At 41.7% G+C, this 21,552-nt stretch overlaps 1 protein-coding gene across 2 annotated transcripts in view; it reads right to left on the reverse strand.

Annotated features, from left to right (window-relative positions):
* POLQ (DNA polymerase theta) overlaps positions 1-21,552 on the reverse strand; it is a 106,477-nt gene that overhangs the window by 67,700 nt on the left and 17,225 nt on the right. For both annotated transcript variants that reach the window (XM_002716640.6, XM_051859269.3), the window contains 3 exons: positions 19,697-19,844; positions 16,763-16,909; positions 14,839-15,051 (listed from right to left, as the gene is read on the reverse strand). In XM_002716640.6, coding sequence (XP_002716686.2) covers positions 14,839-15,051; positions 16,763-16,909; positions 19,697-19,844 — 508 coding nt within the window. The remainder of the gene's footprint in view (positions 1-14,838; positions 15,052-16,762; positions 16,910-19,696; positions 19,845-21,552) is intronic.

Raw genomic sequence — 21,552 nt, forward strand, 5'->3', positions numbered from 1 at the left:
ACCTGCCAATCTTTGACCAGTGAAGAAAATTCAGAGAAAATAACACAACCGGGGCCAGCGCTGTGGTGCAGTAAGTTAACGCCCTGGCCTGAAGCACCCACATCCCATATGGGCGCCAGTTCGCGTCCCGACTGCTCCTCTTCTGATCAAGCTCTCTGTTATGGCCTGGGAAAGCAGTACAAGATGGCCAAGCCATAACAGGGCCCCTTGGGCCACTGCACCCATGTGAGAGACCTAGAAGAAGCTCCCCACTCCTGGCTCCTGGCTTCGGATCAGCCCGACATCGGCCGCTGCAGCCAACTGGGAGTGAACCATCGGATGGAAGACCTCTCTCTCTCTGCCTCTCCTTCTCTCTGTGTGTAACTCTGACTTTCAAATAAATAAATAAAATCTTTAAAAAAAAAAGAAAAGAAAAGCACACAACCAACAATCAGAAAATGGAGACAGAGGCCGGCACTGTGTCATAGCAGGTAAAACAACTGCCTCACTACCGGCATCTCATATGGGCGCCGGTTCAAGTCCCAGCTGCTCCACTTCCCTTCCAGCTCTCTGCTATGGCCTGGGAAAGCAGTACAAGATGGCCCAAGTGCTTGGGCCCCTGCACCCACGTGGGAGACCTGAAGGAAGCTCCTAGCTCCTAGCTTCGGATTGGCATAGTTCCGGCTGTTGCGGCCATCCAGGGAGTGAACCAGCGGACTGAAGACCTCTCTATCTCTACCTCTCTCTGTAACCCTATCTTTCAAAGAAATAAATCTTTAAAAATAAATAAATAAACATATTTGGTAAAATTGCAGGACACAAAATGAACACACAAAAATGACAGCACTTCTACACACTAACAATGAACTATATTTTAAAAATCAAGAAAACACAAAATCAGAGCAGAAAGATGGCGGAATAGGAAGGGAGCACAGTGATAGTGCGGGAAGACAGTTTAATAAAAGTGGAGATACTGCAGGTTCGAGGAAGAGTAGAGGAAGAAACTGCAGAGGAAATTCTTCCGAACCAGTGATTCACAGTGGACCTGCGTGGAGGGTGTGGGAGACCACGGCTCGGGACACCAGCAGCACAATCAACGTACCAGCTCTGGAACGTGAGGTGAGCCGAACCTCAATAGCCCAAGACACGGGGGGAGGTGGGGGGGACTACAGGAAACAAGGCTTGAAACCCTGTGGGGAAAAGTTCACCAGGCTCACTAGAAGAGAGAAGGAAAAAAAAAAAAAGTGGCCAATACGGACACGAGTTTCTCTCTCTCCGCTCACCTCTCAAACGCTAGCAAGACAAAGAGCAGGTGCCATTTTGGACATAAGCGGTGTGACCTCAGGACTAGACCCGCCCTCAGCCAAGCAGAAAAACCTGACTCTGGAAGGGGGGAAATAACAGATTAGGACCTAGTGAGTATGTGGTGCTAATGAACTGAGATTGTGAAAAAAGAGACGGTGGGGGAGAGAACTCACCGAATTCACGTGAGTACTCTCCAGAGATGCTACAATTCAGTAACCTTGGCAACCCAGTGAGAGACTGCAGGAGAATTTGAGCCCACACTGAGGGCAGAACAGATTCCCTGTGTGGTCCTTGGGAAAGAGCTTCCAATCTCTGGCTCCTGTGGGTATATCATTCGCCTGCTAACTACCTCCAATTCCGTTCAGCTGTGCAGAATTACTTCCCTTCTGAATAAAAAAAAAAAAAAAAAAAAAAAAAAGAAAGAGAAAGAGAGAGAGAGAGAGAGATTTACCACACCTAACCTGGGAGCATCACCTTTGGCACACCCTTAACCCTGAGGAACCAAACAGAGCTCTCAGGCCACACCCATCTCAAGCCTCTAAGGATCCATCAAAAGCAGACAGTCCACTTAATCTAGAGTGATAGTATAACGAGAAAAAACACCACAGCAAGGAAAGAAGAATCCAAAGAATATCTCCACAATGCCAAGCAACAAATGCAGAAAAGAGGAAACAAGAACAATGAAGACATTATGGCACCCCCAAATCAACAAGACACCCCAAGCCAAGATTATAAAGATGATGAGATGGAAGAAATGCAAGATACGGATTTCAAAAAATTTATGGTAAGAACAATTAGAAGTTTTCAAAAACAAATGCTTGAGCTACGGAAATCCTTACTGGACAAGATAAAAAATCTCCTTCAAGAAAATGAAATCTTAAGGAGGAATCAAAATGAAACGCAGAAACTAATAGAACAGGAAAGTGTGATAGTGATGATAAATCAAAATGAAATGAAGAATTCAATAGATCAAATGACAAACACATTAGAGAGCCTTAAAAACAGAGTCAGTGAAACAGAAGAGAGAATATCGGATTAGAAGACAGAGCACAGGAAAGTTTACAGTCAAACCAAAGAAAAGAAGAAGAAATTAGAAATCTAAAAAATATTGTTGGGAATCTACAGGATACTATTAAACAAACCAACATTCAGGTTCTAGGAGTTCCTGAAGGCATGGAGAGGGAGAAAGGATTAGAAGGCCTTTTTAGTGAGATACTTGCAGAGAACTTCCCGGGTTTGGAGAAGGACAGAGACATCCTAGTACAGGAAGCTCATAGAACCCCCAGTAAACATGACCAAAAGAGATCCTCACCACAACACGTTGTAATAAAACTCAACACAGTTAAACAGAAAGAAAAGATCCTAAAATGTGCAAGAGAGAAACGTCAGATTACTCTCAGAGGATCTCCAATCAGACTCACAGATGACTTCTCATCAGAAACCCTAAAGGCAAGAAGGGAATGGCGAGATATAGCCCAGGTACTAAGAGAGAAAAGCTGCCAGCCCAGAATATTATATCCTGCAAAGCTCTCATTTGTGAACGAAGGTGAAATAAAGACCTTTCATAGCAAACAGAAATTGAAAGAATTTGTTGCCTCTCGTCCAGCCCTGCAAAAGATGCTTAAAGATGTGCTACACACAGAAACGCAGTGATCAATATGAAAGAATGTAAAGGAAGAAAACCTACTAGTAAAAGATCATAGAAAGCTCAAAGCATATACTAAAAAACATCTTTGGGAAAATGGCAGGGCAAAGTCAATACTTATCAATAGTCCCATTGAACGTTAATGGCCTGAACTGTCCAGTTAAAAGACACAAATTGGCTGATTGGGTTAAGGAACAAAACCCATCTATTTGCTGCTTACAAGAAACACATCTTTCCAACAAAGATCCATACAGACTGAAAGTGAAAGGCTGGAAAAAGATATACCATGCCAACAGAAATGAAAAGAGTGGGCATAGCCATCTTAATATCGGACAACATAAACTTTAACACAAAAACTGCTAAGAGAAACAAAGGGGCCCTATATAATGATTAAGGGATCAATTCAACAGGAAGATATAATGATTATCAATGTATATGCACCTAATTACAGGGCACCGGTTTATTTAAAAGATTTGTTAAGGGACATAAAGGGAGACTTAGATTCCAATACAATAGTACTGGGGGACTTTAATACTCCACTCTCAGAAATAGACAGATCAACAGGACAGAAGATCAACAAGGAGACAGTACATTTAAACGACACTATAGCCCAAATGGATCTAACAGATATCTACAGAACTTTTCATCCTACACAGAAAGCATTTATATTCTTCTCAGCAGTACATGGAACCTTCTCTAGGATTGACCATATACTAGGCCATAAAGCAAGTCTCAGCAAATTCACAAGAATTAGAATCATGTGATGCAGCTTCTCAGACCATAGTGGAAGAAATTAGAAATCAGCAACTCAGGAATCCCTAGAGCATATGCAAACACATGGAGATTGAAGACCATGCTCCTGAATGAACAATAGGTCATAGAAGAAATCAAAAGAGAAATCAAAAACTTTCTGGAAGTAAAAGAGGATAACAGCACAACATACCAAAACTTATGGGATACAGCAAAAGCAGTGTTAAGAGGAAAGTTTATAACAATAGGTGCCTACATCAAGAATTTGGAAAGGCACCAAATAAATGAGCTTTCAATGCATCTCAAGGATCTAGAAAATCTGCAGCAAAACAGACCCAAATCTAGTAGGAGAAGAGAAATAATTAAAATCAAAGAAGAAATCAACAGGATTGAATCCAAAAAAAAAAAAATTACAAAAAATCAGCCAAGCAAAGAGCTGGTTTTTTGAAAAAATAAACAAAATTGACACCCCATTGGCCCAACTAACTGAAAAAAGAAGAGAAAAAACCCAAATCAATAAAATCAGAGATGAAAAAGGAAACGTAACAACAGACACCACAGAAATAAAAAGAATCCTCAGAAATTACTACAAGGACTTGTATACCAGCAAACAGGGAAATCTATCAGAAATGGATAGATACCTGGACACATGCAACCTACCTAAATTGAACCAGGAAGACATAGAAAACCTAAACAGACCCATAACTGAGACAGAAATAGAAACAGTAATAAAGGCCCTCCCAACAAAGAAAAGCCCAGGACCAGATGGATACACTGCTGAATTGCACCGGACATTTAAAGAAGAACTAACTCCAATTCTTCTCAAACTATTCAGAACAATTGAAAAAGAGGGAATCCTCCCAAATTCTTTCTATGAAGCCAGCATCACCTTAATTCCTAAGCCAGAAAAAGATGCAGCATTGAAAGAGAATTACCGACCAATATCCCTGATGAACATAGATGCAAAAATCCTCAATAAAATTCTGGCCAGTAGATTGCAACAACATATCAGAAAGATCATCTACCCAAACCAAGTGGAATTCATCCCTGTTATGCCGGGATGGTTCAATGTTTGCAAAACAATCAATGTGATACACCACATTAACAGACTGAAGAAGAAAAACCTATGGAAGCAACATTCCTCAATACAATCAAAGCAATTTATAAAAATCCCACGGCCAACATCCTATTGAATGGGGAAAAGCTGGAAGCATTTCCACCGAGATCTGGTACCAGACAGGGATGCCCACTCTCACCACTGCTATTCAATATAGTTCTGGAAGTTCTAGCCAGAGCTATTAGGCAAGAAAAAGAAATTAAAGGGATACAAGTTGGGAAGAAAGAAGTCAAACTATCCCTCCTTGCACATGATATGATTCTTTATTTACGGGACCCAAAGAATTCTACTAAGAGACTATTGGAACTCATAGAAGATTTTGGCAAAGTCGCAGGGTATAAAATCAATGCACAAAAATCAACAGCCTTTGTATACACAAGCAATGCCACGGCTGAGAAAGAAATGCTAAGACCAATCCCATTCACAATAGCTACAAAAACAATCAAATACCTTGGAATAAACTTAATGAAGGACGTTAAAGATCTCTACGAGGGCCGGCGCCGCGGCTCACTAGGCTAATCCTCCGCCTAGCGGCGCCGGCACACCGGGTTCTAGTCCCGGTCGGGGCGCCGGATTCTGTCCCGGTTGCCCCTCTTCCAGGCCAGCCCTCTGCTGTGGCCAGGGAGTGCAGTGGAGGATGGCCCAGGTGCTTGGGCCCTGCACCCCATGGGAGACCAGGAAAAGCACCTGGCTCCTGGCTCCTGCCATCGGATCAGCGCGGTGCGCCGGCCGCAGCGCGCCAGCCGCGGCGGCCATTGGAGGGTGAACCAACGGCAAAGGAAGACCTTTCTCTCTGTCTCTCTCTCTCACTGTCCACTCTGCCTGTCAAAAAAAAAAAAAAAAAAAAAAAAAAAAAAGATCTCTACGATGAAAATCACAAAACCTTAAAGAAAGAAATAGAAGAGGATACCAAGAAATGGAAAAATCTTCCATGCTCATGGATTGGAAGAATCAACATCATCAAAATGCCCATTCTCCCACAAGCAATTTACAGATTCAATGTGATACCAATCAAAATTCTGAAGACATTCTTCTCAGATCTAGAAAAAAATGATGCTGAAATTCATATGGAGACGCAGGAGACCTTGAATAGCTAAAGCAATCTTGTAGAACAAAAACAAAGCCAGAGGCTCACAATACCAGATTTCAGGACATACTACTACAGGGCAGTTGTTATCAAAACAGCATGGTACTGGCACAGAAACAGATGGATAGACCAATGGAACAGAACAGAAACACCAGAAATCAATCCAAACATCTACAGCCAACTTATATTTGATCAATGATCCAAAACCAACCCCTGGAGTAAGGACAGTCTATTCAATAAATGGTGCTGGGAAAATTGGATTTCCACGTGCAGAATCATAAAGCAAGACCCCTACCTTTCACCTTACACAAAAATTCACTCAACATGGATTAAAGACTTAAATCTACGACCTGACACCATCAAATTATTAGAGAGCACTGGAGATACCCTGCAAGATATAGGTACCGGCAATGACTTCTTGGAAAAAGACCCCAGAGGCACAGGCAGTCAAAGCCAAAATTAACATTTGGGATTGCATCAAATTGAGAAGTTTCTGTACTTCAAAAGAAACAGTCAGGAAAGTGAACAGGCAAGCAACAGAATGGGAAAAAATATTTGCAAACTGCGCAATAGATAAAGGGTTGATCCCAGAATCTGCTAAGAAATCAATAAACTCCACAACATCAAAACAAAGAACCCACTTAAGAGATGGGCCAAGGACCTCAATAGACATTTTTCAAAAGAGGAAATCCAAATGGCCAACAGACACATGAAAAAATGTTCAAGATCACTAGCAATCAGGGAAATGCAAATCAAAACCACAATGAGGTTCCACCTCACCCCGGTTAGAATGGCTCACATTCAGAAATCTACCAACAACAGATGCTGGAGAGGATGTGGGAAAAAAGGGACACTAACCCACTGTTGGTGGGAATGCAAACTGGTAAAGCCACTATGGAAGTCAGTCTGGAGATTCCTCAGAAACCTGAATATAACCCTACCATACAACCCAGCCATCCCACTCCTTGGAATTTACCCAAAGGAAATTAAACTGGCAAACAAAAAAGCTGTCTGCACATTAATTAATGTTTATTGCAGCTCAATTCACAATAGCTAAGACCTGGAATCAACCCCAATGCCCATCAACAGTAGACTGGATAAAGAAATTATGGGACATGTACTCTATCGAATACTATACAGCAGTCAAAAACAATGAAATCCGGTCATTTGCAACAAAATGGAGGAATCTGGAAAACATTATGCTGAGTGAATTAAGCCAGTCCCAAAGGGACAAATATCATATGTTCTCCCTGATCAGCGACAACTAACTGAGCACCAAAGGGAAACCTGTTGAAGTGAAATGGACACTATGAGAAACAATGACTTGATCAGCCCTTGTCTTTACTGTTGATGTACAATGTAATACTTTATCCATTTTAGTATTTTTTTGTCCTAATAATATTGGTTGAACTCTGTAATTAACGCACAGTTATTCTTAGGTGTTTAACTGAAAAGTGATCCCTGTTAAATATAAGAGTGGGAATAAGAGAGGGAGGAGATGTACAATTTGGGACATGCTCAATCGGACTTGCCCCAAATGGTGGAGTTAGAAACATGCCAGGGCATCCCAATACAATCCCATCAAGGTGGCATGTACCAATGCCATCTCACTAGTCCAAGTGATCAATTTCAGTTCACAATTGATCACACTGATAGGTCTAAGAGTCAAAGGGATCACACAAACAAGACTAGTGTCTGCTAATACTAACAGATAGAATAAAAAAGGGAGAGAACAATCCATCATGGGAAGTGAGATACTCAGCAGACTCATAGAATGGCAGATGTCCTAAATAGCACTCTGGCCTCAGAATCAGCCCTTAAGGCATTCAGATCAGGCTGAAGAGCCCATGAGAGTATTTTAGGCATGGAAAGCCAAGACACTCTGGCAAAAAAAAAAAAAAAAAAAAAAAAAAAAACCCTAAATGAAAGATCTCTGCGAGTGAGATCCCAGTGGAAAGAACAGGGCCATCAAAGAAGGAGGTACCTTTCTCTGAAGGGAGGAGAGAACTTCCACTTTGACTATGACCCTGTCAGAATAAGATTGAAGTTGGCGAACTCAAAAGGCTTCCATAGCCTTGGCAACTCATGACTAGAGCCTAGGGAGATTACTGACGCCATAAATAAGAGTGTCAAATTGTTAAGTCAACAACAGGAGTCACTGTGTACTTACTCCTCAAGTGGGATCTCTGTCCTTAATGTGTTGTCCAATGTGAAGCAATGCTATAACTAGTACTGAAACAGTATTTTACACTTTGTGTTTCTGTGTGGGTGCAAACTGATGAAATCTTTACTTAATATATACTAAACTGATCTTCTGTATATAAAGATAATTGAAAATGAATCTTGATGTGAATGGAATGGGAGAGGTAGTGGGAGATGGGAGGGGTGCGAGTGGGAGTGAAGTTATGGGGGGGAAAGTCATTGTAATCCATAAACTGTTCTTGGGAAATTTATATTTACTAAATAAAATTTTTTTAAAAAAAGAAAAATCAAGAAAACAACCCTGTTCATAATAGCTACCACAAAAAAAAAAACCTTATGAATATACTTAACCAAAGAGGTAAATAATCTGTATAGTGAAAACTAGAAAACTTTGATGAAAGAAATTGAAGACAAAAATAATTGGAGAGATATTCTATGTTCATGGACTGATAGAACGTTATTAAAATGTCCAAACTATCCAAAACAATCTAAAGGTTAAATGCAATCCCTACCAAAATGCCAGTGATTTTTCATAGAAACAGAAAAAACAATCCTAAAATTCGCACAAAACTACAACAACCCAAAATAAGCAAAGCAATCTTGAGGAAAAACAACAAACTTGAAGGCATCACATTACCTCACTTCAAAATCTATTATAAACCTAGAGAAATTAAAACACAGCATCAAAGCAGACTCTCTGACCAATGGAACAACAAAGAGCCCAAAAATAAAACCCCAAATAGAGACAATTTTCAACAAAAATGTCAAGAACACACAGTAGAGAAAGGACAGTCTGTTCAATAACAGTGGTTAGAAAACTGGATAACCACAAGTAGAATAAAGAAGTTGAACTCTTACACAAAAATCAATTCAAATGGATTAAAGATGTAAATGTAAAACCCAGTACTATAAAGCAACTAGAAGAACACACGGTAAAGATTTCTTGGATATAATCCCAAAAGCAGAGGCAACAAAAGCAAAATAAACAAAGGAGTTTGCATCAAACTAAAAAATAAAGTTAAGAGACAACCCATGGATTGGGAGACAATCTTTGCAAATCATATATTGGGTAAGAGACTAATGTACAAAATATATAAGGAACTCAAATAGATGAGATGAATTCTGAGATATGCTGCTTTAATTACAGGCAGGAGAATGGAGGAAAGGAAAAGAGTTTATTTTAACTGGCAAGTTTGAGCAAAGAAAAAAAGAGGGAAACTGCTCCACATCCTTTTCCCACATATTGAAGATTAAACCTCAAGGCAAATGTAGATTCAATGTAAGGATTTATGCTTTCTTCTCCACAAACTTTCATGATAAAATATCCTGGCTTCTAGAGCCGACAGTGCAGCGCAGCAGGTTAAAGCCCCAGCCTGCAGGGCCAGCATCCTATATGGCACCAGTTTGACTCCTGGCAGTTCCACTTCCAATCTAGCTCCCTGCTATTGTGCTTGGGAAACCCACATGGGAGACCCTGAGGAAGCTCCTGGCTCTTGGCTTCGTATCAGCTCAGCTCTGGCCATTACAGCCATCTGGGAAGTGAACCAGCAGATGGAAAACCTCCTTCTCTGTCTGTCTGTCTGTCTGTCTCTCTCTCTCTCTCTATCTCTCTAACTATGTCTTTCAAATAAATAAATCTTAAAAAAAAAAAAAATCCTGGGGGCCAGTGCCATGCTGCAGTAAGTTAATCCTCAGCCTGTGGTGCCAGCATCCCATATGAGAACCAGTTTGAGACCTGGCTGCTCCTCTTCCAATCCAGCTCTCTGCTATGGCCTGGGATAGCAGAAGATGGCCCAACTGGCCAGCGCCACTGCTCACTAGGCTAATCCTCCACCTGCGGCACCGGTACCCCAGGTTCTAGTCCCAGTCGGGCTGCCAGATTCTTTCCCAGTTGCTCCTCTTCCAGGCCAGCTCTCTGCTGAGGCCCAGGAGTGCAGTGGAGGATGGTCCAAGTGCTTGGGCCCTGCACCCGCATGGGAAACCAGGAGGAAGCACAAGGCTCCCGGCTTCGGATCAGCCAGCAGCCACTGGGGGGTGAACCAACGGAAAAAGGAAGACCTTTCTCTCTGTCTCTGTAGCTCTCACTGTCCACTCTGCCTGTCAAAAAAAAAAAAAAGAAGAAGAAGAAGATGGCCCAAGTCTTTGGGCCCCCGCACCCGCATGGGAGACCCAGAAGAAGCTCCTAGCTCCTGGCTTCAGATCAGCACAGCTCCGGCCATTGCAGCCATTTGGGGAGTGAACCAGCGGAAGGAAGACCTCTCTCTCTGTCTCTCCTTCTCACTGTCTGTAACTCTACCTCTCAAATGAATAAACAAAAATATTTTTTAAAAAATCCTGGCTTCTTAGACACTGGACATTTTTCCAAAGGTTATCTAGCCATGCTGCTGGTGGCTTAGGGAACAGAATAGAATGAAGATTACCACAGACTGGACAGTGGAGAAAATAAGATGCTAACTAAGAAACACAATATTTCAATTAAAATAAATGATAAATATTTGAGGTGATAGTTATGTCAATTAGTTTGACTCAATCATTTCACATTATACACCTATATGATAGTGGGATTTTATACACCATAAATATATGCAAATGTAATTTGTTGATATTCAATTTTTAAAAATCACATGAGGAGCCAGCGCTGTGGCATAGCAAGTAAAGCTGCCACCTCACTGCCAGCATACCATATGGGCACCAGTTCGTGTCCTGGCTGCTTCACTTCGATCCAGCTCTGTGCTATGGCCTGAGAAAGCAGTAGAAGATGGCCCAAGTCCTTGGGCCCCTGCACCCATGTGGGAGACCTGGAAGAAGCTCCTGGCTTCTGGCTTCAGAACGGCACAGCTGAAGCCGTTGCAGCTAATTGGGGATTGAACCAGCGGATGGAAGACCTCTCTTCCTCTCCTTCTTTCTCTAATGCTTTCAAATAAATAAATAAAATCTTAAAAAAAAATCACATGAACAAAATATAACACTTTGCTCTTATAATGGCTATAAAACAAACCAGTTTAAGGAAAAAAAATTTCAAAAATTAGATCAACTAACATTAGCACCAAGGTAATAAGCCACTTTGAGCTATTTAAAGGTCTTCCAAGCTTTGATTCTTCAGCAAAATGGACTAGCCTTTTCAGGATGTCCAGATGTATGTCAGTGCATATATTCAGCTCCTGCTCTCACTTGTCTGGGAAGTTTTCATGCATACCACACAGATAAATCAAAACGACTTGGAATCAAAACATTTATTATTGACTGCTGAACTTGAAAATCACTATTTTGGCACAAAGCACCATCATCCTACACTATAAAAGTTCCATGTCATCTAGAGAAAAACTGAGTAGTCATCTAAACGAAGCACCACGTATTAGTGTCCAAGAAATGTTAGCAACACATATTAAATGCATAGATGTTGCAAAGATGCTACTCAATATGAAAAGAATGACCAGGTATTTATATGCTCATAGTGAATATAAAATAATATATTCCCAGACTCCCCGCTTGCTTGAAGTTCAACACAGTCATAAGCCATCCTGAAGTGGATCAGTATACAAGGCAAGAAGTCCTTAGGAGCTCACAAACAATGTTACTCTAGTTCTCTTTGAGTGTTTTCTGATTTTAGGCTTGATGATTAGTCTAGGACACTAATCTTCCCAAAAAAATATAGCAAGGCAAATAAGACCTCATCTTCTCCATTAACTTACAGACCCTCTGGCCCTGAAGGAAGAATTACATAAAAAATGAACTTGCACTTTACTCTCCAGAGCTGTGAGTCAACTAAAAAATCACAGGGGGAGGCAAATAGGAATGGGAAGGCAGTCTTAGTCTCTGTGCCTTATCTTTTTAAACATATACATGCAGTTTGCATATTTTGTAGGTAAATTAAGAAAAGTAGAATAAACTTCTCTGATGCCTACTATAGGGGAAATCTAACAAGTTAGATGTTTTTTTTTCATTACCAGAATCTTTCAGCCCTTCAGGGATTGTATATATGAGTCATTTTGTTACTGGGACTGAGCCTAACAGTTGTCTCCTGATAGCCATTATCTCATTCTTCCTTTAATAAAACCCTAAGTGTTAATTGGGCACATGGCCACCGGCTGAAGATTACATCCTCCCACACCCTTTATGGAACCATGTGATTATGTTCTAGACAACCGCACGGAAGAAAAACACTACTTGTAACTTTCGGGTGATGCCCATAGCAGGCAGGGCGTGCCCTTTACTGCCTCATCTCCCTTTTCTGGTGGCGAAATGCAGATACAATGACAGCGATGAGACTGGCTATCTATCTTATATAATGGGATAGAAACTACATTACTGAAGACAGAAAATCAAAATGGACAACCAGATTTTCTGACACAATGAATCCACTGTATCAGCCTCAGATTAATTACATTAGTATTTATATTACATTATATTAGTATTATATTATATTGTTATATAAGAAATAAATGAACTTCTCAGGGGCTAGCACCATGGCTCAGCAGGTTATGCCACCACCTGCAATACTGGTACCCCACAGGGGTACAGGTTCCAGTCCTGACTGCTCTGCTTCAGACCCAGCCACGTGCTAACATGCCTAGGAAAGAAGCAGAAAATGGCTTAAGGACTTGGGCCCCTGTAACCATGTGGGAGACCCAGATAAAGCTCCTGGCTTCAGCCTGGCCTAGCTGTAGCCCTTGCAAAAAGAAAGAAATGAACTTTTCTTTTTGTTTTCTAAACTTATTTATCTATTTGAAAGGCAGAGTTACAGAGAGAGAAAGGGAGAGACAGAGAGATAAAGATCTTCCATCTACTGGTCCACTCCCCAAGTGGCCACAACAAGCCAGGAGCCAGGAACTCCATCCAGGTCTCCCACATGGGTAGCAGGTGCCCAAGCACTTGGGCCATCTTCTACCCATATAGGATGCCAGCATTGCAGGAGGCAGTTTAACCACAATGCTGGCCCCAACTTCTGTCTTCCTTAAACACCTATTATGTTGGCTTTTTTTCACAAGAGTGAACTTAAGATTCTAACTAATCTAGTCACCAACACAATATAATCAACTCTCATTTTTTGTGGTATTTATAAAGTTACCACAAACACTGAATACTATTCACATAACAAGTCAAGTTATTTTTAAAGTTATTTCCTCAGCAACCACTCAGTTTTCTGTGCCCCAAATCTTCCACCTATTTTCCCATTAGCATTTTCCCTTTTCTGCTTGATTTCCAAATTTCTCTTCAGAAACCTCAAAGCTGTTTGTCTGTGTAATACTAGAGCCAATTAGGTCCTAGAAAAGAAAGACGCAATGACAGGAAATGTTCCTCCCAAGGTTCTTTAATGTCAGAAGGCCCATATGGCTGGCGCCGCGGCTCACTAGGCTAATCCTCCGCCTTGCGGTGCCGGCATACCGGGTTCTAGTCCCGGTCGGGGCGCTGGATTCTGTCCCGGTTGCCCTTCTTCCAGGCCAGCTCTCTGCTGTGGCCAGGGAGTGCAGTGGAGGATGGCCCAAGTGCTTGGGCCCTGCACCCCATGGGAGACCAGGACAAGTACCTGGCTCCTGCCATCGGATCAGCACGGTGCGCCGGCCGCAGCACACCGGCCACGGCGGCCATTGGAGGGTGAACCAACGGCAAAAGGAAGACCTTTTTCTCTGTCTCTCTCTCTCACTGTCTATTCTGCCTGTCAAAAACAAAAAAAAAGAAGAAGAAGACCCATAACAATTTAGTCACACCCAATGATGTAGCAAAGATTAGAAATTATGTTTGCTGCTGTCTTGACATTTAATTTAAGCCTCTTCCTCATTGCTTAAGATAAGATTTTTGTTTGGATTGTGGGTAATAACATTATTTGCTGGTGCAAGGTAAGAAACAGAAAAGGTATTCTAAGACCCAGCACCAATTTAGGGAGAAAAAGACAGTGTACGAAGCTCCTGTTCCCAAAGGTGAGCACGCTTCCCAGCTTTGACCTCTCAGGTCAGCATCCCTGTTTGACCTCTGAGGCCTGTCACCTACAGAACTAAAAAGTCACCCTGATTTACCCAACAATGAAATGTTTCATTGTGCATAATACAAAAGATTATCTTAATTCTACTTAGAAATCAGCAGTTCATCTATGAACATTATAACTTATACTTCAGGTGGGCAAGACAGGGAGTTGGGGAAACAGAGCTAAGACACTCCAGCAGCCTGTGGCCAAAGCCCAGTATCACCCAGAATGCTACCCCCTTCTAAGCTGATGGAACATGGCAGAGGGTTCAGCACACCCACTTCCCATCCTACACCTGAGACTCACAAGGCACCAGGATAACCACGTGTACACTGCAGCCCCATGTGGAGATACCATGACACCTCCCTAAAGAGATCACCACCTGCAAATTCCACTCCATTTGTATACCCAACTAGGTCACCAACTCCTTACCCAATAAAGGAACCATCTGACTTTGGAGGGGGCTGTAGCCATTCTTTCCTCTGGAAGAGGTTGCCTGCATTCACATCTCAATATGTACTATCCCTTTAAATGAATCCCGCTTCCCTTTTCTATATCTCTGCTTTGAATTCTTCTCTCACAAGACCAGAACTTGGAGTAAACTCAGATGAGGATTTAATCCCCACACATACTCAATATAAATATTAAAGGAATCCAAGAGAACATTAGTACATTAGATAATGAAGAAATACTCCATGTTGAGAAACAAGATGCCAGGCACTAGTCAAATTTCAAGCAGAATGACACTGTCCTTCAGCAATGCTATTACAATTCAAATCAAACTCACTTACCTACTGTGTCTACTCCTTTCCTGCCAGCACGACCAACCATTTGCTTGTAAGTAAGAATATCTAGAGTTCGACCACCAAAAATAGGAGTCCGAATAATGACACGGCGTGCAGGCAAATTCACTCCAGAAGAAAGAGTGGAAGTTGCTGCCAAGACTCGAATGAGCCCTTGGCGGAAGGCTCCTTCAATGATATCCCTCTCCTCAAAAGTAAGACCTTTAAAAAAAAATAAAAAAAAAAAAATAAAATAAAAAAGGCTTCTATATATATCTGTTAACACAATGAAAATACAAGTCTTGATCACTTACAAATTAATCTAAGAATCTGCTACAAGCTTAAGGGTTTTAAGCTTTTTTTTTTTTTTTAGATTCATTTATATATTTGAAAGAATTACACAGAGAGAAGGAGAGGCAGAGAGAGAGAGAGAGAGAGAGAGAGAGGTCTTCTATCCACTGGTTCACTCCCCAAATGGCCACAATGGCCAGGGCTGCACCAATCTGAAGCCAGGAGTCAGGAGCTTCTTCCAGGTCTCCCACGCGGGTGCAGGGGCCCAAGGACTTGGGCCATCTTCTACTGCTTTCCCAGGCCATAGCAGAGAGCTGGATAAGAAGTGGAACAGCCGGGATATGAACCAGCGCTCATATGGGATGCAGGAACTGCAGGCAGCGGCTTTACCTGCTACTCCACAGTGCTGGCCCCTAAGCTATTGTTATTATTGTAAACAGAGAAATAATCTATTGAAAAGCATAATCTGCCATCTCTAGTATATCTCACCTTCTAGACCAGGAGGCAGCAAGATTTTCTTATAAATAGTTTACATTTTGTGGAATAGAAAGTCTCTGTTGAAACCACTCAATCCTGCCACTGTGACATGAAAGCAGACACAGAATAACTGGGCATGACAATAAAACTTCTCTTACAGAAACAGACAGTAGGCTAGATTTGACCAACACAGTTTTGCCAGCCCCGTTTCGTGTTTGTGTGTATAAATGTGTGTATACTAAAAACGGACCTTTATGTGCATTTATCATTTTTAACTTTAATTAAAAATTAATTAAGGGGTTAAATTCCTAACTTGGAAACTACACATTCTTCATCATATCCTTAGCACATCTGAGCACTGATATCACTTCCTTAAAGTTCTTTAATTCATTGACTGTCATAACCTGTGCAACTTTGACAACTTTGGATACTTCTAGCCCTCTCCAAATGCAGTATGACAAATTCTAACACTAATTTGATTTTTATATAATTAAGAGACTATTTCAGTACTCCTTGAGACAAAAGGAGACAGAGTGGCAAAGAATTAGGGTAGCAAGTGCCACTCCAACCTCAATTTTAAGAAAACAAAGTAGAGGAAGGTTAACAATTTTGGAATTCACCTACCCAGTGGCCCAAACACATTTTCATTTAGTATTTATATACCATACAAATAAATTTAAACATGTTTGCTCTACTCTTATTTTAGTCACACAATTTCTTTTTTAAAAAATGTTTGTTTTGAAACACAGAGTTAAAGAAAGAGAGAGAGATCTTCCATCCTCTGGTTCACTCTCCAAAGGGCTACAACAGCCAGGCATGGGCCAGGCTGAAGCCAGGGACCAGGAGCTTCATCCAGCTCCCACGTGGGTAGCAAGGACCCAAACACTTGGGCCATCCATGGCTGCTTTTCTCAGGCCATTAGCAGGAAACTGAATCAGAAGTGGAGCAGCCAGGACACAAACTGGAGCCCATATGAAATGCTGGTGTCGCAGGCGGCAGCTTTACCCACTATGCCACGCTGGCCCCAGTCACGTGATTTCTTAAACTGAAATCTACGAGTAGTAAGCTTGGTTAAAAAGAAATAAACACACATAAATATAAAAATGAAGAGATTATACAGATTGCTGAAGAAGACGCTTTAATAACAGAGTAGAAATATAAATACCTGCATGATGAAATGCGACTCCCCATGGTATAGTTTTTTGTAATACAGAGTCCAGTCCTGAAGGCAAACGTTTTAACTGATCTATCACTTCCAGGAGGCCCTTTTTTTCCAGAATCACAGGTGGAAATTCAGGTGGCTTTACCAATTCTGTCACCAAATTTAAGAAAAAAAGTTTATCAATACTATGCAGCTTTGCCTGGGCCTCTTTAAGTGCTACTTGACTAAGTCATGATAGAGCTAAATACGAAGGAAATGGTTCAGAAACTCCAAAATACTGTATCACACGGAGATCTTTTAAAACAGTGAGCTCTGGCTCTCATCCCTGGATAGTGTCAGGTAATTGTTATGCAGTATGACCTGGACATGAAAAATTTTTAAATCTCAGACAATGCTTATGTGTGCTGAAAGTCAGGAAACTTGTCTCAAGGTAAGGGCAGGCACACGGGGCAGGCAGAGGATCTGGTGAAAGAACAAGAAGTTTCTAACTGCCATCTAAAGCCTAAAACTCAAACCCTTGCTCAAAGCATATCCCACCAGCCAGCAGTATTGATACCAGCTAGGGGCCTAGTTTTCTGAGAAAATTATCCCAGCCTCTCTGGCACTATCTGGTAATCATCATGCTTTACCTTCTGTTTTTGCCTTTTGTAAGCTTCTCCACAAAAAAGACCTGAACCTTCTTAAATGCAGGAACTGAAATTTCCAGAATTTTAGATTTCTGAACTTGTAAAACTTTTCATAAAAAATAAGTATCTTTTAATATATATCTCACATTTTATGTATATTTTTTTTAATTCTGAGGTAAACTTTTCTAAAAATGTTGAGGACGCAGAGGGGGTTGGCAATGTTTTATTTTGGGAAGATCAATTAAAAATTTTTTAAAACTATCATTTGTCAATATCTTTAATACAAAAAAAGTCATTCTAACTTGAAAAAAAGTAGAGGGATAATAAAAGAATTCAAATTTCAGCTTCATAAAAAAATGTGCTGCTTTGGGCCGGCGCCGCGGCTCAATAGGCTAATCCTCTGCCTTGTGGGGCCAGCACACTGGGTTTTAGTCCCAGTCGGGATTCTGTCCCAGTTGCCCCTCTTCCAGGCCAGCTCTCTGCTGTGGCCCAGAAGTGCAGTGGAGGATGGCCCAAGTGCTTGGGCCCTGCACCCCATGGGAGACCAGGAGAAGCACCTGGATCCTGCCTTAGGATCAGCGCAGTGCGCCGGCCGCAGCGGCCATTGGAGGGTGAACCAACGGCAAAGGAAGACCTTTCTCTCTGTCTCTGTCCACTCTGCCTGTCAAAAAAAAATGTGCTGCTTTGTCTTAATTATTCTGTTGAAAATTTCATCATAGGCCAGGCTCCAGTTCAAGCACTGGCATGTGGAAACCGCATCTACAAATAAAGATAAAAGAATTACAGAAAAAAAATTGTTTGTGGTTAAGGAATATAAGTTGTCATGGTACAACGTAAAGAATATAATTTAGCATGAAATAGAAGGCACTGATTAAGAGGGAACAGGATGAGATAATACAATATTGGACCAGCACCAAGTTAATATAACCTGCAGGCAAAATGTACTCACTGGAGCCATGCTTCAGATAGCTGCCACCTGCCCTCATGATGTCACAGGCACTTTAGTAATAAAATATCCTAACATTCTGTGACTAGACCTGGTCTCCGTTTTTCCTGTATTTACCTTGGGCCCCAAAGGACCACCACATGCTAGTAAAAATGGTGAGGCAACAGTGTGCATCTCAGAATCAATAAAAATAAAAACAAATGGTTATAGCTACACATTAGCTCACAATTCAACAATCAAAAAGAATCAAATTGATAAACGTTAACAACCCAGATGAAATTCAAAATCATGCTGAGCGAAAGAAGCCAGATACAAAAGATATATATATATATATAGTAGAACTTCATTTATAGTGAAAATTTTTTTTAATTTTATTTATCCATTTGAAAGGCAGAGTAAACAGAGAAAGAAAAATTTTCCATCTGCTGGCTTACTCCCCTTATGCCCACAGCCAAGGCTATACTAGGCTGAAGCCAGGAGCTCTATCAGGGTCTTGAACGTGGGCAGCAGGAACTGATGTACTTAGGCCTTCATTGGTTACCTTCCCAGGAGCGTCAGCAGGAAGCTGGACAGGAAACAGAGCAGGCAGAACTAGAATGGGCACTCAGAAATGGGAATTAGGTGTCACAAGCAGCGGCTTAACCTGTTGTGCCACAATGTCTGCCCTCTATGAAATTCTTAGAAAAGACACAAGAAACCTAAAGTGACAGAAAGCAGATCAGTGGTTAACTGTGGCTGAGGATAAAGCTCAAAGGAGAGTGACAGCAAAAGAACATCTTGGAGTCATCAAAACATTCTATATGTTGCTTATAGTGGTGGTTAAACAGATATATACATTTTTTTAATTCATCAAATTATACATTTAATGTGGGAACACTTATATATAAATTAATTATACCCCAACATAGCCGATTTTAAAATATATGAGTATATGTGATTATATATACACACATGTATATATACACATATATCTGTGTATGTATGATTATTTTAGCCATACATTCCTATGGAATTAAAGAAAGACATGGCCACTTTCCCCAAAAAAAATGTGCACATGTGACGTGCATACAACTTAGGAGCTCCAAAGATCAAACTCTATAAATACATGGATCACAGATGAAGAACCTTGTATATTCGCATACCGATATAAACTCAAGATGCTAAAAACTTGAAGATGATCAGCCTGTGTACACACATCAGGAAGAAAGAGGAGGATTGGAATCACAAAAGCAGTTTAGTGAAGACAGTACCCAGGAAGCAGGCAGTAGCAGTGATAAAGAGGGCCAGGCATTGCTAACATGATCACTGAGTACCCTAAGGCAAAGGTACCAAGAATGGATGGGCTCCATTCCATCCTCAACTCACCCTCCGCTTGATGGTGCAGATTATAAAACTCTCGGGCAACAACATCAGCCAACTTTTCACACCATTTTTTCGATGGACAAAAAAGTAATACTGAATGGTTATCACGAATGGTCTCATAACATAAACTAACAATGTGGTCCTCATCGCCCTAAAAAAGAAAGAGAAACAGCCACTCAGGTGGTACTTTCAAAACATTTTCAAATCAGTCTTTTTGCTTCATGGGGAAGGTTTTTCTACTCAAAGGCATGATAAAAATCAGTTAATAACAAAGAAAAAAACAAACCAAAAAGAAAATAAAAACACACCTTATGATATAGGATGAGAAGGAAATATAGCGAGTCATCAAAAACTTCATGAGAAAGCACATTATAAAAATATTATGTATAGATTTCAAAGTTCTTTTGCAGGACCAGCACTGTGGCGCAGCAGGTTAAAACCCTGGCCTGAAGTGCCAGCATCCTATATGGGCGCCAGTTCTAGTCCCGGCTGCTCCTCTTCCGATCCAGCTCTTTGCTATAGCCTGGGAAAGCAGTGGAAGATGGCCCAAGTTCTTGGGCCCCTGCACCCACTTGAGACCCAGAGGAAGCTCCTGGCTCCTGGCTTCAGATTAGCGGAGCTCTGGCCATTGCAGCCATCTGGGGAGTGAACCAGCGCATAGAAGACCTCTCTCAGTCTCTTCCTCTAACTCTTTCAAAAATAAATAAAAAAAATTATTTTGCATCAAAATAAATTCATCTTTTAATTGCATTTCCCAAAGACTTTCTGAAGCACCCTTGTATTTCCTATCTACTCAACTAATACTTACTAAGTTCCAACTCTCAGGGAATGGGGTAAAATGATGAGCAAAAGAACATCAAGGCCGGTGCAGTGGCTCACTAGGCTAATCCTCCGCCTTGCAGCACCGACACACCGGGTTCTAGTCCCGGTTGGGGCGCTGGATTCTGTCCCAGTTGCCCATATGGGACACCGGCACCACAGGTGGTGGCTTTGCCCACTGCGCCACAGCGCCAGCCCCCAGAGGTCTTTTTTTCTAAAGCATCTCTGAACAGATTGCTGGAGGATCTGTGTCCCGAGCACTTAAAATCGCAGGTGATGATATGCCGTCTTGTTGGAGACAAAGTGATGAAATACCTGCTGGGTGGCAACCTCCCAGCTGAGCAATTAGGAGTAATTCAGTTAGGCTCTGCATCTGACCCCTGTCAGACACCAGGCCGCTGCTGTTATCTGCATTCTTGAGTGGAGCTAGCACAGTCTTGCTGTATCTGGCTACTAACACCAAGCACAAGTTACAGGAGAAGGCCGGCGCCATGGCTCAATAGGCTAATCCTCCACCTTGCGGCGCCGGCACACCGGGTTCTAGTCCCGGTCGGGGCGCCGGATTCTGTCCCGGTTGCCCCTCTTCCAGGCCAGCTCTCTGCTGTGGCCAGGGAGTGCAGTGGAGGATGGCCCAAGTGCTTGGGCCCTGCACCCCATGGGAGACCAGGAGAACCACCTGGCTCCTGCCATCGGATCAGCGCCGTGTGCCGGCCGCATTGCGCCGGCCGCGGCGGCCATTGGAGGATGAACCAACGGCAAAGGAAGACCTTTCTCTCTCTCTCTCTCTCTCTCTCTCTCTCTCTCACTGTCCACTCTGCCTGTCAAAAAAAAAAAAAAAAAAGAACATCAAGACTATAAATCACTAATTTTCAGGAGTTTTATGGCTTCACTGAAAGACACACTAAAATTCTAAATAAACAAATGCAAAGTACAAACATAAGATGAATTATAAAGAAGAATCTGGTGCTTCAAGGGCTCCTATGTGCAAAAAATTTGACAGAAAGATCTGAAAGAAATTATTTAGCTGAAATACAAAGAGG

The sequence above is a fragment of the Oryctolagus cuniculus genome, chromosome 4 (genome assembly GCF_051225735.1).
Source record: "Oryctolagus cuniculus isolate XC-2025 breed Fujian yellow rabbit chromosome 4, ASM5122573v1, whole genome shotgun sequence".
In the NCBI taxonomy this organism is placed as follows: Eukaryota; Metazoa; Chordata; class Mammalia; order Lagomorpha; family Leporidae; genus Oryctolagus; species Oryctolagus cuniculus.